Genomic DNA, 20,242 nt, shown 5'->3' on the forward strand with positions numbered 1-20,242 from the left:
TTCCCGTAGCTATGCAGAAGACGTTACTTCAGTAACGTCTGGCGCTAGCCAGGATCCACACAGCTTTAATTTGGTATTTGTGTGTGTGTGTGTGTTTGTTTGTTTGTGTCACGCCTGGCGCTATCCCGTATCTGTCCCGTACTGTACCGTACCAGTAAAGACAGCTGGCCACAATTTGTTTGTTTGTTTGTGCCATCGACATGCCTGGCGCTATCCTGTACCTGTCCCGTACCATCAAGAGTACGGTACCATCAAGAGAATGAGTATATATGCGAAGTGTATCGGGGGAATGCATTCAGTGCAGTAACATTTTGTGTGGATATGTGTGCGAGGCCGAGATCCCACTAGCAGGCTGGCTGGGCCGCCTGTCGACCAGCCCGGGAATCGCATGTAAGCCGATAGCATAATAATTATAACGTATATACAGTCAACAGTTTCCTCTGAGACAAAAATGCGATAATACTCATAAAAAGGACACACTTCAGGCTCATTACAAACATCTTGAAAGTTTTTGTCTTCACAAGTATACTTTCAAGCCTTCTCATCAGGTGAAATACAGGCAAGGGAAAAGGAACAGGAACAGTGGATTAAATACAGTAAGAAGGTGGTAAAACAGCGCAAAAAGAAAGAAAGAAAGAAAGAAGATAGCTAAAGTAAACAGCGAAAATTGCAATAATGACACAAAGGTGCAAATGCGAGAAAACTCAATAAGCGCGACATGTAGTGCGACAACAAGAGACAACCACTGGACATACATGTAACTAACGAGGTTTTGACGACCTACCTAACAGCCTAAGTGTGAATTTGATTTGTTTCTGCTTGCAAAGGTTGGGTTTCCTTGTGTGGATGTATACAGCTTCCAAAACATTCAGCAATCTAGCACTGCGTACACGTGACACAATCGAAAAACAATCATCCGAATACACAGCACGACAATCAGGATGCTCAAACAAATGACTAGCAATGGACGACTCATACTTATCAGAACTAACATCAGAACAATCAGCATGTGCGGTGGACACATCCGATTTCACATGGCTAGTCGAGTGGACCCTAGCCGTTGCCTCTGTCTGTGCTTTAGTCGCTGCCATCGCCGCCGTTGCCGATCTTGTCATTCTTCTGGTTGATGCGGTTCCTGTCACTGCCACGCACGTAGGTGTCTTGTCCGGTTGTTTTTCTGGTGGTCTAGTTAATTGTGAGGTGACGTTGCTTCGTGTTGATGCCGCTGCGTTGGACCATCTTGTACCAGGATGATTCTTTGCTGGACGTCCCCTCCGTGGTCGAGTGGATCGTGCGTGTTGTGGAATAAGGTGTAGCGGTGCGTGTTGTCGGATGCGTGCGTCCAGATGTTGAAGAGTCCTACCTACATATCGGCTCTCACATTGCCGACACTCGAAGTGATAAATCAACTTGGATAATTGGCACACAAGGAAACCCAACCTTTGCAAGCAGAAACAAATCAAATTCACACTTAGGCTGTTAGGTAGGTCGTCAAAACCTCGTTAGTTACATGTATGTCCAGTGGTTGTCTCTTGTTGTCGCACTACATGTCGCGCTTATTGAGTTTTCTCGCATTTGCACCTTTGTGTCATTATTGCAATTTTCGCTGTTTACTTTAGCTATCTTCTTTCTTTCTTTCTTTTTGCGCTGTTTTACCACCTTCTTACTGTATTTAATCCACTGTTCCTGTTCCTTTTCCCTTGCCTGTATTTCACCTGATGAGAAGGCTTGAAAGTATACTTGTGAAGACAAAAACTTTCAAGATGTTTGTAATGAGCCTGAAGTGTGTCCTTTTTATGAGTATTATATACAGTCATGTAGATGTATAGCAGGGAGTCATATTATGTAAACGTCTCCCTGCTGTATGGGGAGATTTTCTGCAAAGAAATACGAAGTAGGGAGACGAGTAAATGCAATCAGAATGGATGTTAGTTGCCGTCAGTATAATCATAAGAAGAAGAAGAACGCCTGTGATCGGCAGAGTCAGCGACGGTCCCAGGAAACGTCAGGACAGACATCCCGTCGACTCCAGAACGCCCGTGATCGGCAGAGTCAGCGCCGGTCCCATAGCTATGCAGAAGACGTTACTTCAGTATCTCATTGAAACGTTTTTGCAATACAATGTAGCTTATCAAAGGAAAAAGCATTTCCATCAGTTCTAACAACATGCACGATGAGCTAGGCAACAAAGCATAGCGCAGGGCCCTGAGCTTCCAAGCTCTCTCGTTAGGGAAACTAAATTCTGACCATTAATTAAGTATGTACAAATAAAAGAGGTGCATGTCCAGTTTTCAGCTGAGCTTACCATGTATCACTGTCAAGAGTCTCTTCATATCAGGTCTAATCAGTGCAATTCTCACCCTACAGTCTTTGTCACTCATCTTGCTTGTTATAAATACTCTATTTTACAGGTCTTTTCCGGACCCGACTTTTCATGGACGCACCAAGACAAAAGGTCTACCATGTTGATCAAGCATTGATAGCTAAATGTACAGCCACAGGCAATCCTCAACCAGCGATTAAGTGGTTCAGTACCACTGCAAGCTTTGACAATGCTACTGAGACACGCAGTGGGGTCAAGGTTACCAAATACAGCTTCAATACTACAACTGAACAAGCCGTCGGTATTCTGCAGATTGATAACATCCAGTACTCAGATGAAGGCTACTACTGGTGTACTGTTGATAATGATGTTGACATGACTGACTCGAATTCACTCAATGTCACTGTTTTAGGTAAGTCCCTAGTTAGGGGATATGAAAAATTGTAAAATTCTATTAACCTTAGGGATTTGTTTGAGATACAAACATGTGAGCGCATGAACCTTCGTCGACTAGGAGAGTCCTGTTCAAGTACACATGACAGCTAAAGAAGTGAAAGAGATGTATATGTGCATTAATGTTGCTAATGCCGGTTAACACACACTCTGTGCATGCGCAAGTTTCCCGTACATAAAACAGAGCTTGCTGTCTTTTCCAGTTTCCTTGCCCGCAGACAGCTTTCAAATTCTGACCCAACCTCCTCATCCCATTTCTTACTCCTACTCTATTCTCAACCTCTCCTAACTGTGATTCAATATCCCAATTCTCTTTCACCATCCCATATTTTGAAACAAACAGTTGCGGGCACTCCTCCATAACTGGCCTCTCGCGCTCTACTATTAATCTTGCATGGGACATGAAATGTTCCTGCTCAACGCCGTCTGATCCACTTGGTCATATACAGCACCTGCCCTCGGCAGGCCGACCTCACGATTCATTAGCGCGCGTTCAACCGAGGCCAGCTATTCTACCCAACATTCCCATTACTCCAAACCTAACTCACTTGTATCCTGGTGTGTCGCATCCTGCACGTGTGTGTGTGTGTGACTGACCTATCCTCTAGCATGGGGAGTGGGATTTTTTTTATTTTTTTTTATTTCACCGTCCAATGGCAGAAGATGTTAACCCTTTGTGACCCCACTGAAAGTACGACAATTTACTCACCTTCAAAAACATGCACTTTTGCTTGTATCTCTGCCAAACATTCACCGATTTTTACAAACTTGCCACCGCTGGAAAGGTATTTCCAAGACGAAGCGACTAATACCACACTCAAGCCAGCTACCTGCATGGCTTCTGCTCTGCGTGGCCTAGAATGGCGCCCAAAACAGCAGCCGTGCGCGAACAGGTCCAGCAATGTTCAAACAGCTGCCATTCCATTCTCCTTCATCACATCGACTTCAAACAAACTACAGCGGAAAGCTCGTGTCAAGCACAAAATTTTGGTGTGCAGCATGCTTGAGTATGATGTAGCACTCCAGGGAAAACCTCTGCCAAGGGCAGTCTGAAAATTTAAATTTTTTCGATCGGAGTGAATTTTTCAGTTTTCCTACGACCTCAAGTCTCACCACGGCGGCATCGTACCTCGTAGAGACTTCGGATAACTTACTTGGACGTGATAGCCAAGGTTCCTCTCGAAATGTAGATGCTTCGTTTACGGAAATCAGTGAAGGAACACCAGAGATAAAAAAATTTAGTGCTACTGTATACCAATCGATCGTATATCAATCGATGGGGTCACAAAGGGTTAATGAGTGTTTATGGCATGCATATGGTTGTCTTCGGTAGCAGGTGAGTGCCATAAGAGCATATTTACCGATTTATGGTGCTTGAGGATATTGATTGATTTTTATTTAAGGATTGTCCAAAGGCCGCAGAGGCCTATCGAGGGGCTCTCCTATTATGTGCTTGCTTTAAAAATTAATACTGAAGTACTTGTAGTTCCACATGCCAGGTACAGAGTGATCGCGCATTTGAAGGAGTGAATAACCTAGCATACCATGGATAGTACGGTGGAGGTCCGGGAGGGGGCATTGGCAAGTTTGCAGGATAGCCATGCACAGTTTTCTCTTGGTGCTATTTGCATTATAGTGATATTTTCTCTGCTTCCGATTTTTCCAGGATCTCCAAAGAACACCCTGATTACTCCAACAATCACTGTCAACGAGAGCACCGAAATTGTCAACTTGGACTGTGAATTTACTAGCCTCCCAATTTCAAATGTGGCTTGGTATGACGGCTCCAGGGAAGAGCTATCTAACTCTTCACAAATCACTATTACTGTTTATCCACCAACAAAGACATCAGCAGGAGATTTCAAAGTAAAGTCGACACTGTCCTTGACCAATGTGACACGTGAAAATCTCAACAAGTACCTGTGTGTTGCAAGCAACGGTTTGGCAAATACAACAAACCAGATCAATATTGACCAGTCAAGCAGGGTGGAATCTTCCTTCTCGGCTACAGCAACAACCAGCCTCAATGTGTTATGTATGTCTCACAGCTGACTACATGTTTTGCTATGAGTTTCGATTGAAAATGTCTCTCTCTTTCAGAAGGTGAAAAACAGCCAGTAGTTAGAGAATGAAAGAGCTACAGTGAGATAGACAGACAGACAGACAGACAGACAGCCATCACACATACATGCATCCTCACATCCTTGCATTTATTCATTCATTCATTCATGTACACAAATAGTTAAAAGGATGCAAAATGCCACCTCCATTTCATTACTTTTTCAGATATTGGCCAACAGGATTTGTTTGATGTGTGCTTGTATCTGAATCAATACTGGGGTTCAATTATTGAAGTGGTTCTTGGCATCTTGTGAAAGTGAAAGTTTGCAGAAAGGTGCTATTAGGCAACTTGAGAAGTGTTCAAATAATTGTTCAGTATCCGGGTGTAGAGCTCTCTGTAGATATCGTACATGCAGTTGTATGTACGCATGTGTACGCATGCACATGTTAGTACCGCTTTATGTATAGCAAGAGAGAGAGAGATGACATGGCGCACTCTGATAGCGAACTAAAGAAGATCGGTTTAGCATAATGGCTGTCTTGTGAGGGACTGAATAGATGTATCCACACTCCACTACAGAAGTCAGAATGTTTGGTTGCAACTGTAATTAATTTTGATTTTGAGCGATCATAAGGGAAAATAATTTTCATGTTATTAAGTTTGTCTATGCGCACTGCAAGGCCAATTAGTGAGTGTTGGTAATAGTATGCAGGTGTGAACTGAATTAAGGGTTTTAAAACAACTAAACAACACTCAAAATAGCTAGCTGTCCATAGATTGAGTATACGCATACACAGAATTGTTACGTGGTAATTGCAAAGCCAACCACTTCTTCGCCATTACTTAGAGTTTCGTGTGAACAACACTTATGCTGCTTTGATGAAATAAACACAATATTATTTTGAGAGAAAGACCAAGGAACTACAAGTTACGCTATACTGTCCACTAACACCACCAGTTACTAAACAATCAGCTCATGCGATAACATCCATCTGAGTCAATTATTTTGAGGAAATTCTTTTGCAGGGCTATTTCTTGTAAGAAATAGCCGTACCGGTAGTGCCATGGCATGCAAGCTATCCTCATAATCCTCAGGCAATTCACCAGATACTGCTGCATGTGCTACATGATATTGTGCACTTGTATAGAATTGCATGATTTTCTCTATTAAATGCCACATATGTTACGTGGCATGTACAAAGTATGTACCTGTATTGTGATGGTCTGAAAACACGACCGCTCTCAATTCTCAACTCGCTCTCTCTCTCTCCTAGCACCCATCGAACCCCTAGTGTTGCATTTTGCACCATTGCTTTGACTTATTAAAATTCAAAGCAATAGCGCAAAATGCAACACTGTGTCCAGAGCATTGCATGTGTGCATAGCTGCCAGGAGATAACGTGTTGTGAAAGTCATAGTGGTTATTGTTATGTATTTGCATCCTGTATAAATTGGTATGAAAGGTGGTGGGGAGAGTAAAGGTGGCTCAGTTTGGAATCACTCGGTGTGAAAAGCCACTGAAAAGATCATTTGGGGTGAAGAATTGCACTCTTATGATTTATGGCACAAATCATTCCCCATTTTAGATGTGGACCATACATACATACATTGCATATCCCTTTGTAAAGACAAGCTAGTGAGCCGGTGAGACCAGTGAGACCAGCTCATTTCAAATGCAGGCTGTTACATAGGTCATTTTCTATGCAAAAAGGAACCAGGCCGCCCGTGGCCGTATAATCGAGTGCTTGATGCCCAAGGGCAGAGCCTCTTAGAACAAGAAACGGACTGAAAAACTGATGTGACTCTGAGCTTCATGCACAAGTAGGTGAGGTGCTCCTTGTATCAGACTACTCCTGTTGCTGCTATGATCCTGGTTGGTGGGTGATTTAAAATCTATTCTGCTGTTCTACATTGTATGCATTGTATGTATTGTATGGGAGCGGTTTTTCCAGCCGTGCCGCTACCCACGGTCAACTGGGAACTTGTGGCCAGGCACAAGCGGTACATGGATGCAGCTAATGGGGTCGTTTTCGGCACTTGTGCCAGTGGTTGTGAGACTTATCCACTCACCCCCACCATTAGGCGCTGCATCTGCCGCTAGGGTGTATCGGGTGTTAGCGGCCGTCGTGAGTTCCCTTCGGGAACGGAAACGATAATTTACTTTCTTTTTATTACATTGTATGTGCTTGCTGATATGCAGTTGGTGCCAATTTCACCACGGACTTACAGGAAGAGTATATTCTTGATGTGAGCCAGAACTTCACACTAACATGTATTGCCTCTGGTAATCCATTGCCGGTGATCACTTGGAACTCAACAGCAACATTGTTTTCTAATGACACGATCAGTGAGATCTGGAACGGCCAGTCCAAATCCCGCTCCCTTCGTATTGTGAATGCCAATGAAACACTCCATAGTGGAGTATACTATTGTGTCGTCAGCAACACACATGGCAGGGCTGTGTCGACTATGGCAAATATCTCCATTCAAGGTAAGGAACATGTTTCATGCCAGCTTCCGTCCTTAGTCAATTCCGGGATAATCGGGTCACTTGATTTTACCATGTTTGTTCCACTCACCACTTTACATGCCAAGTACAGTTGCAACACAAACGGGTCACATAAGAAAGATGTGAAACACCTGCCAAAATAAATACTCTTGGCTATTGCTTGGAGACTGTTACCTGACACTAGATCCCACCATTGCACTATTCAGCCAAATGCATTGAAGATATTATCTTTTGGTTCCCTAAGGCCAAGTTCATAGGTGAACCCTGGATTGCTCTCTTGTAGCATAGGCAACAACTGTGGATACTGGAAGGGAAAGCCAGGGTAGCTGCTGAGTTAGCAATCGGTTTGACTTTGTAAGTTATGCTGGAGCAGCTGAGTTAGCACTTGTTTTGCTTGTGTTTGAATGCTGTTTACTAACTGGCCTGCAGATATCAATGAATGTGGTTCCAACCCATGCATGAATGGGCAGTGCACCCCAGGCATTGCACAGTACACTTGCCAGTGTGATGCAGGATGGAGGGGGAGCAACTGTGAAATAAAAGCAGAAGGTAACTGTTGCACACATTGAGCAAAGCAAAGCATCACAAACTGCCTCCTATTTCCTTTCTTGTATATGTGTGTGCTGCAATTCTCGGATGACAGTTCTCTCGATTTATCTACCCACAAGAACAGCTAATCTACAAAGGAAGGGTTCAGAGAAGAAACGCAACCAAAACAATAAGGAAAACCCAACAAGTCCAAAGTTCCATTTCAGTAATGGGGATCGTTAGCTAAAGGACGGTGATGTTAACTTTTGCGGTGATCACTCCCAGCCATCACAAAACAGTTACCCAGTTACGGAAAGACAACATGACAGCCCTCAGGTTTACGGGCTAATGTTTGATATGTTGATCCTGCTTATTAAACCCCAAAATTGTACATGGATGCCACATAGTGTTTTAACTGGTTGGATTATATAAACACGTGCAGATCGAGATGGGTTCCTCTTTTGACGATTACCATTTTTTGTTTGTTAAATCAAGTATGGGTTGTCAGTTTTCAATGCTTACATCCTCTTTTTCGTCCATTCCACCCTCTATCCCATTTGGGATAAAGAGGACCTGGTTTATTTCTGATGAAGAAATTCTCTTCTTCCGAGAGGTGTTAGCGCAGAAGAACCCTTACAGCCGTGACTGCTGGGCGTGAGAAAAGGTTTATGGGAATCTGAAAGCAGAGATAAATTATTAATTTTGCGCCTTGCCTTGGCCGAGACTGTGTGAGGAACCTGGTCAACAAATTCATCTGAAACGACAACAAAGCCCCGCTCATGTATTCAAAAGTTCATAGCAGACTTAGCGGAGCACGTTCAGGTTGGGTTTAACTCAGAATTTTATGCAGCCAGGCAATCATCAGACACCACAATGTGTCAAAGTGCTAGATACACACAGTAGAAACATCACCAAACGAGTGGGTTTTGAATGTTTTTACAACATACAAATTGATATAAACTCGGATGTTGAGCCAATAGTAGTATGTAAAGAGAAAAGGACCAATAAGTTACACCCGTATTTTCCCCATTAAACGTACACGTCTCCAATACCAGTACGTCTCCCATTTTAGTACATGTTGACTGTGGATCAAAACTATAAAAGGAGTCTCTAATAATAGTACATGCCGGAATGATGTGATGGGCATTACTGGGGCACAGATACCAGGGTTCACCATACTTCGTTTTTATTACCCATTCATCATCGTTGTGCCTCTGTACACTGATCCTTACCATGGTTGGATGTATTCACAGCCTTGCAGCATCATGATCACGAGTGTTTTGCCACCCAACCGAGGCAATCAATCTTTCCAGAAACAATAAAAGTACACGTCTCCAATACTAGTACAGTCTCCTATAGTAGTACAAGTCAGACCACCTTTGAAACAAGTACAGTGCATTCATGGAATCCAATACACCACACCACCACATTGCGCTTTTATTGCAGAAAGTACGGTAGTTATTACTAACAGTCCACCAAGGTACAGTCAGATAGTGCGACGACAAGGCACAAAACTGAGACAGTGAGACATTGGACGACCTGACACCTGGTTCCAACACATCTATGAAGCGCAAACGAGCAACCTTCCAACTTGGAAGGCTCCCCCCATCCTTGTCAGTTTTGTGCCTTGTTGTCACACTATTTGACTATATTATCTCGTTACCTTGGTGGACTGTTACTAGTAACTTACAAGTCCTTTTCTCTTTACACATACAAATTGGGTTACAGTTCATACAAAATCAATTTTACCACAACCGATACTGAGCGGACAGAGCGTGAAACAGACCTTGACTCTAACGTCAAGAGCCAGCTAAGAGCTGGGAATGGCCAGGCAGGAAGAAGTTACTAAAACCCACCCATCATTGCAGAAATGTGGACACTCCTTGCATCTCCACCACTGTTTACGACTTTCAAACCGCAGCAGCTTCTTCACCGATCCGACTAAAAACAGCTTGCCTTTTCCTAACATAACACCCTTTTGCAAAGTAGACTGATGGGAGCATACACCAAATGTATTGTTTTGGTGTATTTGTCATAATCGAGGGATAGCAAATTAGCAATTAGGAGAAACAAGCATGGACTACGAGATACCTTCTAGCCAGCTGGAATAAGAGCACCCTATACGACACAAAACTTTGGCATTAAAAAAGCATACACCAAATGTATTGTTTTGGTGTATTTGTCATAATCGAGGGATAGCAAGTTAGCAATTAGGCAGGAAGAAGTTACTAAAACCCACCCATCATTGCAGAAATGTGGACACTCCTTGCATCTCCACCACTGTTTACGACTTTCAAACCGCAGCAGCTTCTTCACCGATCCGACTAAAAACAGCTTGCCTTTTCCTAACATAACACCCTTTTGCAAAGTAGACTGGTGGGAGCATACACCAAATGTATTGGTTTGGTGTATTTGTCATAATCGAGGGATAGCAAGTTAGCAATTAGGAGAAACAAGCATGGACTACGAGATACCTTCTAGCCAGCTGGAATAAGAGCACCCTATACGACACAAAACTTTGGCATTAAAAAAGCATACACCAAATGTATTGTTTTGGTGTATTTGTCATAATCGAGGGATAGCAAGTTAGCAATTAGGCAGGAAGAAGTTACTAAAACCCACCCATCATTGCAGAAATGTGGACACTCCTTGCATCTCCACCACTGTTTACGACTTTCAAACCGCAGCAGCTTCTTCACCGATCCGACTAAAAACAGCTTGCCTTTTCCTAACATAACACCCTTTTGCAAAGTAGACTGGTGGGAGCATACACCAAATGTATTGGTTTGGTGTATTTGTCATAATCGAGGGATAGCAAGTTAGCAATTAGGAGAAACAAGCATGGACTACGAGATACCTTCTAGCCAGCTGGAATAAGAGCACCCTATACGACACACAACTTTGGCATTAAAAAATCAGCACCCTTTGGAGAAACACATCGCATCGAAAGTTGGCTTGGTTCAATCGAGCCTGGCCTCAGAACATTGTTTGAATGTCAAAGTGGTTGGATTTTGAGCACCCGGATCTACCAGGTTAAACAGTCCTCCTTGGAAGCAGCAGCCATGCTGCGACCCAAAGTTGATTGGGAGCTCGTGACCACTTTGGTGGTGGGTCTGATATACCATAGCAGGGTTATAGCCAAAGGGGGTAGGGGGCGCAGCCCCCCCCCCCCCTTGTGAAAAAGTGCTGCCCCTTACTCATTTTTTCGATTTTTGTGTTTTTTCATGCCATTCAACGAAAATGCAGTCGATAGTCAATACTAGAGGGTTCATAAAGGCACATTGGCACAACCTCTGTAGGAGCTGCGTCTGCACCTTGATCCTTGAGGGTGGTGGCATTCCTAAAGGTGCGGAAAACTCGGCCTAACCGAGTCTCAAGCCAACTCTGAATTGTTGTTGACCTTTTACTGTGAACTTGCTTCTAAAAAAATTGGGAACAAAATTTCCTTAGCTACTATCACCTAAAAATCTAACGGAAGTTAATGCCAAGCCGAGTTTTAGCGATTTCAGTGTACATGGGGCTCAACAACACATCACAGACTTTCTATATTGTTAAAAGGGAGGTGACTACTCTAAACTTTGGAGCTGGTGCTTCCTGCCAACTGACGTGACATATGGCTGACTTTGGACTTTCCTGAGCTGACTGCGGTCGTGAGTCAAGTTTCAAGGCTTACAGGAGCACCATGTTCACATGTTACTGCCGAAGTCGCAACATTTTAAATGAGAGAGTTGTGCAACTTTGCTTTTTTGTGTTTCTGCCTGCCCTAAGTTATAGTTCTATTTGTGGCAAATCCTGCTTTGTGAAATATTAGCAAGAATGGGGCTCTTTTCTTCTGATTCATCCTTTGTGTTGTTGTAGACTACAATGAGTGCTTGTCTAATCCATGCTCCAACAATGCTACATGTGTGGATGGCATTCTCAGTTACAAGTGCATTTGCCCAGATGGCTACACTGGATCTGTATGCCAATCATGTAAGGAGTGGTTTTCCTATTCCAGAACAGCCTGCCTCTTCATGATTGCTCTGTGCAATAGTTGTTCCAATTCCAAGTCTAGGTCTAAGATGTATGAAAGGAAACAGGATTTAACCCTTTCACTTCTGGCCTAGTTATCCCAGCCGGCTAAGCTTTCAGCGCACCTACTTCAATTTCGAACAATGCATGCACGTCGCCGAGGAAAATCTTTCGTCATATTTGCATTCATTGATAGATTTCCACGATCTATAGCTTGCTGGAAGGGCCTGAGCCAAGCAAAGACTCCCTTGTACTTCTCAGATCCATAGGCATGCCAGGGTCACTTCTATGTGCTCTAGAAGATGCCCGTATACATGGAGACTGTCTCGATTTAGGCTAAGGCCTGTGGAGAATCCATTTACACAAATACAAATTTAATACAAAAAACTTGTCTCAGAATGGCAAAAACAACTTCGTAATATATTTTCGTTCGCCATCTCTCTTAAAAGTAAACCAAAGTTCACGATTCAAACTTCGCTGCAAAGCTGAGATCCGAGCGCTTTGTTTGATGCCCAACACGCATGCGCTGGAGCAAAGGGAAATCCCATAAAAAAGGCGAGTCGCGGGCAAAAAGTTTGAACTGATGGCCAGAAAGCTTATTTTTGCAATTCTATTCTTCATCCCTCGCTCAAATCTAGTCTCATCGCAAAGATGTTTCACTGGAACGCAGAGCTCAATGCCTTTCCAACGGTATTTTGTTTGTGACAATCGGCCACCGTTGACAAGAGTTACGACAGTTTGTACAGTGATAATTATATGCACTCCGTGCTATTGCGAGGGCAGTGGAGCGAGATACCTCGTCATCCGCCGTTCAGGTACACTTTACAGAGCGAGATATCTCGTCATTAGCACTGAAAGGGTTAATTTTCATAAAATGAAATCACGAACAAGTCTTGTAGACGATGGGCCTTGTACAGCTCTCCTCCCTTCTTCTTGAGCAAGTCGACATTGTTGTGTACTTCTTTCATGGAGAAGCGTTTCGCGAGGGCGACTGCTTCCATGCGATTATTCAGCAGGTGTGTAGCCTTTTGCTCCTTCGCATTTCTGGTCATCATTGATTTTATCAGTTGATTTCAGCAAGTTGCAATAAATTTCGATTGAGTATGTGCTCAGACTCGGGATTGAAAGTTCGGTTGGACAGGGTCGTCGGTCGAAAGAAAAACAGAAAAACCACAACCTTTGAATCTTAACCGAGAAAACGTACAGCCAGGGGTGTCGAGGCCGTGGGACAGTTTGCGGGCTCACGTTTTCAAGCCTCCCGCCAAACCATGTTTTCCATGGCGCCCTACTGAGAAAGCATGAAAATGTGACTTCTGGACCGTAGTGTGAATGGCCTATTAGTGGTTCTCTTGAGCAGCTAGTTTCTTCACCACCCCACTTGTTAGAAACCCTTCCTGATATTTCAATGAGGTCTCAAGTTTCTCATCGCAACTGGATAGATTCATCGAATCTTTAATTGCATACAAGTGTCAAGTTCTCTTCACTCTTCAAACTGAATAGTCCTGACCCATGCGCCATGCACACTCACACACATGCGCGCACACACATACAAGTGCACAGGCGCTTGAAGCGGGCACCTGAAAACAGGCATGAACAACAGCTGGCCATCATTATCAACTCTAGTCTGATGTCCCTGTTAATTAAAACTTGCAACAATGTCCACAGCTCCTTTCCCGAAGTAGTCCTGGATGTGTGTAGGTTTTTCACACTCAAGCACCAAGCCCGGGCCCATCAGCGCGCCATCTCTAACATGTATTTCAAGAGACAGTACAACACAGGTGCATATTTTTGTCCAATCATTCAACAATTCAACCTTCTTTGATGAGGTCTCAATAGCAGAAACAGCTGTCAGAAGGAATAATATTTCAATACAATGAAGGAACCTCTTGTTGCTGTTGTGGGAAGTGTACGTGGTCGGCCACAGAGCACAACGGTGGTGGTGGTGATGGTGACATTTTCGCAGATTTTTCAACGGCCGAATGCTTTTTTAGTTTTTACCTTGTAACAGCGTGTCTATCTTGCAAAAAAACAGACAGACAAAGCCTTTTCACAAACCGGCTTATGAGACACATACAGCCAGACAGCTAGACAGACAGACAGACAGACAGACAGACAGACAGACAGACAGACAGACAGACAGACAGACAGACAGACAGAGGAGAGGGAGAGGGAGAGATGGGGTGGGGTGGGGTGGGAAGGAGGGTGGATGAGTGTTAAGCAAGAACTCTTTCCTGTGTGCTTTCTTTTCCTGTTTCCATCTCTGTAGTGCTTCCATGTCCTGACATGCACACACGCGACAGGGGTGGAGTGTTCTGTAAGAAATGTTCTTGCAACACACTAGGAACACATAGCTGTGACCCAGAGAATGGCACTTGCTACTGCAACCAACATATCGGCGGTGAAACCTGTGACCAATGCCAGCTTGGCTTCTACCCTGAGACTGGAAAGATTGACTCATGCCAGAGCTGCCCGTGTGTGGCCAACACCACCCAAGCTGCCAACACCTGTAACACAACTAGTGGTATCTGCAATTGCTTAGACAACTACTCTGGCCACAGATGTCAGCTTTGTAGCACGGGCCACTACAAGGTCGGCGGCGAATGCACCTCGTGTCAATGTAGCGCAAAGGGCTCCTATGATCTCACCTGTGACATTGCTACTGGTGCATGCAGATGCCGTCCAGGTCACACTGGGAGCAACTGCTTTAAGTGTGAAGAAGGCTACTTCCAGCCAGCCACCAATGGTGCACACAGTCCGTGTGTTGCCTACGACTCAAGTATTGCCTGCCAAGGTATATCAATGATGAGTATACCAGCTTCACTTCGAGAACAATCTTTACACCTACAATTCATATCTTTTGGCAATAAACGCATAGCAAAACTCTAGAATTTGAGTAACTACGTCGATTGCGTAGCTCACATTTTTACTAGAAATCTGTGGCTCACAGTCATGACATTATACTGACATCCAGTTGAACTCTGGCAGCTCAACAAAAAATGTGCCAACACAGCAATGTAGACTCTTTGTATGAAGACCCAGGTCTTCAGCTCTACCCCCAATGGACTCAAATTGAGTGGAAAACAGGTGGATAACAATTTGTACACAAAGTGTATGTGGAAACAGTGAATGGCCAGAAGTTCCTAGATTCTAGCAATCAAGAGTGTAATTCTCCACGCCAACTTTCAGTTCCTAGATTCCTATGCAATTAGAGAAAGACCAGTTTGCCATTATAACATTTTTCTGATTTAGTGTCTTTTGTCGGTGTCTTTCCTTTGACAGTGTGCTATTGTTCTCCAATGGGGTCAAACGGCAGCAGCTGTAATAACGGAACAGGAAAGTGCCAATGTCTTCCAGGATATACAGGTGATAAGTGTGACTCTTGCATAAGTCCATCTCAGTTTCACACAGAATCCGGTGGTTGCCAGGGTAAGTGGCTTAGAACCTTACTTATGCATGTTGTGTCACTTTTGCCTTGGCTGTGTCCTCCAGATACGATACAGTCAAAACCTGTCAAGTCAACCACTCTGACAGGGTGACCATGCACCCCAGAAGACCACTTTAACTAAGACCAAGAGATCTTGGTTTACAGCCAATTGACCCAGGATAGTATTTAGTCAGACCCAGTCTTACACAAGCCATAATTATAGTTCATTGTTAAAGGGGAAGTTAAGGCAAAAATCAAAATTTCACCAGTTGTAGTCTTCGGGGTGCTCAGTCAAATGGTCTTGGTCCGAGGAAGCTGAGACGCTCCCTTCCTACTTGAATCCCAATCGAACTCGCGCACTTCCACCGAAACTGGGTGACTGCGCCCTACTAGATGGGAATTTGTATGCAAAATGTCACTAAAAGCGCCATTTCGTTCTTAAAAAAGCATGAATGACCGCGATTGGCCCATATGTTGTAGTCTTTTGGACGCTGAGTCGACTGGTTTTGGTCTGAAAAGGCTGCGATGCAGCGTTCCTCCTTTATTCCCAATCGAACCTGGTTGAACAAGCGGTCACGTGCTCCTGCGTACACCAGTCACCTGATCACCGTGCCTGCAGGGTACAACTTACTAGCGTGTTTGACCTTTTTTGGGTGCAGTCCTGTCACTCGAGTTGAACTCGAGTTGAACCTTGGTGTGAAAGTTGTCGCCTGCTGGCGTGGTGATTGGGATTCAAGTAGGAAGGGAGCGTCTCAGCTTTCTCGGACCAAGACCATTCGACTCAGCACCCCGAAGACTACAACTGGTGAAATTTTGATTTTTGCCTTAACTTCCCCTTTAATCATTGATCTCTAGAGAAATTTAAGCTGCCACCCCATCGATCTCGATTGGTCTTGGCAGCTGTCCTTATCTGCACTTAGCCACGGACGTGTTAGCACTTTGCAACTACAAATGAAAAAAAGAAAATAAACTAACATTTGGCGGGATACATTTGAAATGACAATATCTAGCACTGAGTTTAATAGACAGTTATGAAAGTTAAACAAAACATAATAATTATGTCAGGCACATGATCCCTAGGGCATTGACCCTGATGGTTTCACCTATTTGGGAGCATTTGCATCAAAGCAGTCTTAGTAAATACAAACGCATTTCTGTTTTAAAAACAAAGACATGCAGCAAGTGGTTGAACAACATTTTGTAAGCTTTCACAAGTATACTTTTTAAAGGCTTCTCGTCAAGTTCCATTGCCTTTGTTCCTTTGCTCTTGCCTGTATTAATCGAGTGCTTTTTTCTTCAAACGTGATAGCATGTTTCTTCTGCAAGGAAACTCTCCGAATTGGGCCATATATCCAGATAGTGCATTTGTGCTGCTCTGCTTCTGTCCAGATTTGGATCAGCAGCTCTTCAATGGCAGCACTTCATCCTTGGTCAACGGATCTAGTCTGAACTTGAACTATCCATTCGTGTTTGGTTCTAGGTTCACATCACATCGCGAAGTGTCGGTAAGGTTTTAGAAAACACATTTTCACAGGGATTCACATGTGTCATACCCGCTCGGCCAGGGTTTCCGACCCAATGCCGCGGTCGACATGAACCTATTTTTTGCTTTCTGGACTTACTGGACCATGCAATGGTAGCCACCTGTAGAGAATCCGCGGATAGAATTACCCTTACACATGCATGCACACTCACATACCTAGACATGCTCTCGCCCATGCATTCCGGCATACACACACATGCTCACACACACACACACACACACACACACACACACACACACACACACACACACACACACACACACACACATGCACACACACACACACACACACACACACACACACGCACGCACACGCACACACACACACACACACACACACACTCACATACTCACACACACACTCACACTCTCACACACACACACACACACAAACACACACACACACACACACACCATTGGACCATTGGACGCCCATCGCCGAAGGCGATGATAGAAAAGCTACAGCAGAAGCCATAGCAGCTTGTGCTGGGATTGCACCATTCAACAGCTTGCAAGGCTGAAGAATTGACCGCCACTATTCAGCCTGGTCTACACCACACAGCTATGAAGTGGCCTTTTCTGGCCAGTGCATCCCTACTTTTTTGGCATTTTTCACACACACACACACACACACGCACACATTAACTACAACAAAAAGCAGCTTGTTGTTAGGAGTGTGCTGGCCAGCGAAGTGAGAGGCTACAGAGAGAGCAGGATCTTGACGGAGCCAAGAGGATAGTCACGTCCGAGGGACGAAGACCGAGAGCCCTGAGTAGCCGGAAATGAGCATGGCCAACACCCCTTTATTTACTTTATCAAAGTAAATGAGAGATGAGAAATGGGAGGTGGGTGGATGAAACCCAATGATCTGACAAGAGTGATCCACACACAGAACGAATCCAAATATAAAACGAAAACACTACGAGCAAGCAAGAATGATCGTCGCACAGAATGGATCGAAAATATATAGCGGAGCAAACGCTAGCAAGACATGCAACGATGCATGCCACCCACGTTGAGCTACAAGCAAGCGTCATCATAACGCCGCCACACGCTTTCCACATCGGAGGCGAGCGACACGCATGAACGCCACACGCTTTCCACATCGGAGGCGAGCGACACGCATGAATGCCCAAACTTTAGCATGACACGTTGAGTGCCCACGACGCATGCCGCCCACGTTGAGTGTCGCGCATGAATGAATGTCGCGTTGAGTGTCACGTTGTATGACACATAGAATGCCACGGCGCATAGAGTACCATGTGAGCATGCACCAAGGCGTGTGACCGACATGGATACCGTGATGTACAGTGCACGTGACTGTAGCCAGCAGCAAAGCATGAGCATGCAGTAAAAGCGCCAGCAATCATAGCAGCATAGTTTGAGTAGTAGCACGAAGCAGCCGCGTGCACCCATTAATCTGCATTATTACTATAATGCTACATTAACTACAACACACAGCAGCTTGCGGTTAGGAGGGTGCTGGCCAGCGAAGTGAGAGGCTACAGAGAGAGAGCAGGATCTTGGCGGAGCCAAGAGGATAGTCACGTCCGAGGGACGAAGACCGAGAGCCCTGAGTAGCCGGAAATGAGCATGGCCCATTGTGGCCAGCAAGCCTCGTACCGAAGCAGCCGTGAGCGGGGTTAAAGTCATAAACACTGCCGGAGCAGGATCTTGGCGGAGCCAAGAGAGAGGTCAGAGAGATGTCACTGCCGGAGCAGGATCTTGGCAGAGCCAAGACAGGGGTCACTGCCAGAGCAGGATCTTGGCGGGGTTACCACCAGCCACGGTGGGCCACCGGGTAGTTGAGATGGTGGTGGAGCTGAACGTGTCCGAGAACGTCTTGGAATTGCCAGTGGCAATCGTGCACATTGCCCCGCTGTAGCCACTGTCACATTAGCAGCCTTGCTAGCGTTCGGCCTTCGACTGCTTGAGTGTGGCAATGATTCATGTCTCGTTGATATGGAGACGAGGCAAGGAAATAGAAAGGCAGATAGACACAGAAACAGACAGACAGACAGACAAACAGGCAGACAAACAGACACAAAACAGACAAACACACAAACAGACAGAGGATTCAGGGTCAGCCGGGTAGACACTGCCGAAGCAGAATGTTGGCGGAGCCAAGTACCTACAAGAGTCTGCGTCCGAGGGACGGCGACCGAGGGCCCTGAGTAAAGAGAGGGGTCACTGCCGGAGCAGGATCTTGGCAGGGCCAAGAGAGAAGTCAGACAAGAGTAATACGTAGACACTGCCGGAGCAGAATGTTGGCGGAGCCAAGTATCTACGAGAAAGGATTCAGGGTCGGCCGGGTAGACACTGCCGAAGCAGAATGTTGGCGGAACCAAGTATCAACAAGAGTCTGCGTCCGAGGGACGGCGACCGAGGACCCTGAGTAAAGAGAGGGGTCACTGCCGGAGCAGGATCTTGGCAGGGCCAAGAGAGAGGTCAGACAAGAGAAATACGTAGACACTGCCGGAGCAGAATGTTGGCGGAGCCAAGTATCAACGAGAGAGGATTCAGGGTCGGCCGGGTAGACACTGCCGAAGCAGAATGTTGGCGGAGCCAAGTATCTACAAGAGTCTGCGTCCGAGGGACGACGACCGAGGGCCCTGAGTAAAGAGAGGGGTCACTGCCAGAGCAGGATCTTGGCAGGGCCAAGAGAGAGGTCAGAGAAGGGTCACTGCCGGAACAGGATCTTGGCGAAGCCAAGAGAGGGGTCACTGTCGGAGCAGGATCTTGGCAGAGCCAAGAGAGAGGTCAGAGAGGGGTCACTGCCTGAGCAGGATCTTGGCGGAGCCAAGGGAGGAGTCAGAGAGGGGGCACTGCAGAGAGAGAGAGAGATCTTGGCGGAGCCAAGAGAGGGACGAGGACAAAAAGCCCACTGGGTAGCTAGGCATTAAATGTTTGTGCGTTGAGACAGCATGTGGTAAAGAGGATACTGACAAGAGTTTAAGCAACACGGATGAGAACCAGTAAGACAGTTACCTTGATGATCTCCTTGGCGGTGTCCCTCATTCCACACCGGATAAATGCTCGTGCAGCAAAGGGAGCTTGCCCAAATAGAAGGACAAACTTTGCTGCGGTGATTGGCTAGACCATGGTGTCAGGTCGCTCCCCAGCTGTGGGAGCAAAGGTTCTGGAGTCATCCAACTTGGACCGGGCAGAGCATCAATGGCATTGGAGGTGACTGGCAGGTGTGATGCTCGAAACAGTAAGTGGTATTTGAAGAAGAAAAATAGATTATCGCTGGCAAACAGTTTCCTTCTGGCAATGCTAGGGCCAGGGCATTGTAATCTCTCGGCCAGCACAGTGCCTAGCCCAGACGACTGCATGGGGCTAAACGGTTGTGTGTTAAATGGACCAGCTGTCATACCGTCCTCGCAGCA

General features: G+C 45.3%; 1 protein-coding gene across 1 annotated transcript in view; it reads left to right on the forward strand.

Moving 5' to 3' along the window:
- The window catches only part of LOC135819162 (uncharacterized), a gene marked incomplete at its 5' end in the record, with an annotated part of 333,212 nt that overhangs the window by 240,204 nt on the left and 72,766 nt on the right, over positions 1–20,242 (forward strand). The window contains 8 exon segments of the mRNA XM_065332321.1: positions 2,412–2,735; positions 4,443–4,811; positions 7,039–7,329; positions 7,777–7,896; positions 11,734–11,847; positions 14,153–14,677; positions 15,166–15,312; positions 16,700–16,815. Of these exon segments, the coding sequence (XP_065188393.1) occupies positions 2,412–2,735; positions 4,443–4,811; positions 7,039–7,329; positions 7,777–7,896; positions 11,734–11,847; positions 14,153–14,677; positions 15,166–15,312; positions 16,700–16,815 (2,006 nt within the window).

This window comes from Sycon ciliatum, chromosome 6 (genome assembly GCF_964019385.1).
Source record: "Sycon ciliatum chromosome 6, ocSycCili1.1, whole genome shotgun sequence".
NCBI classification, from domain to species: Eukaryota; Metazoa; Porifera; class Calcarea; order Leucosolenida; family Sycettidae; genus Sycon; species Sycon ciliatum.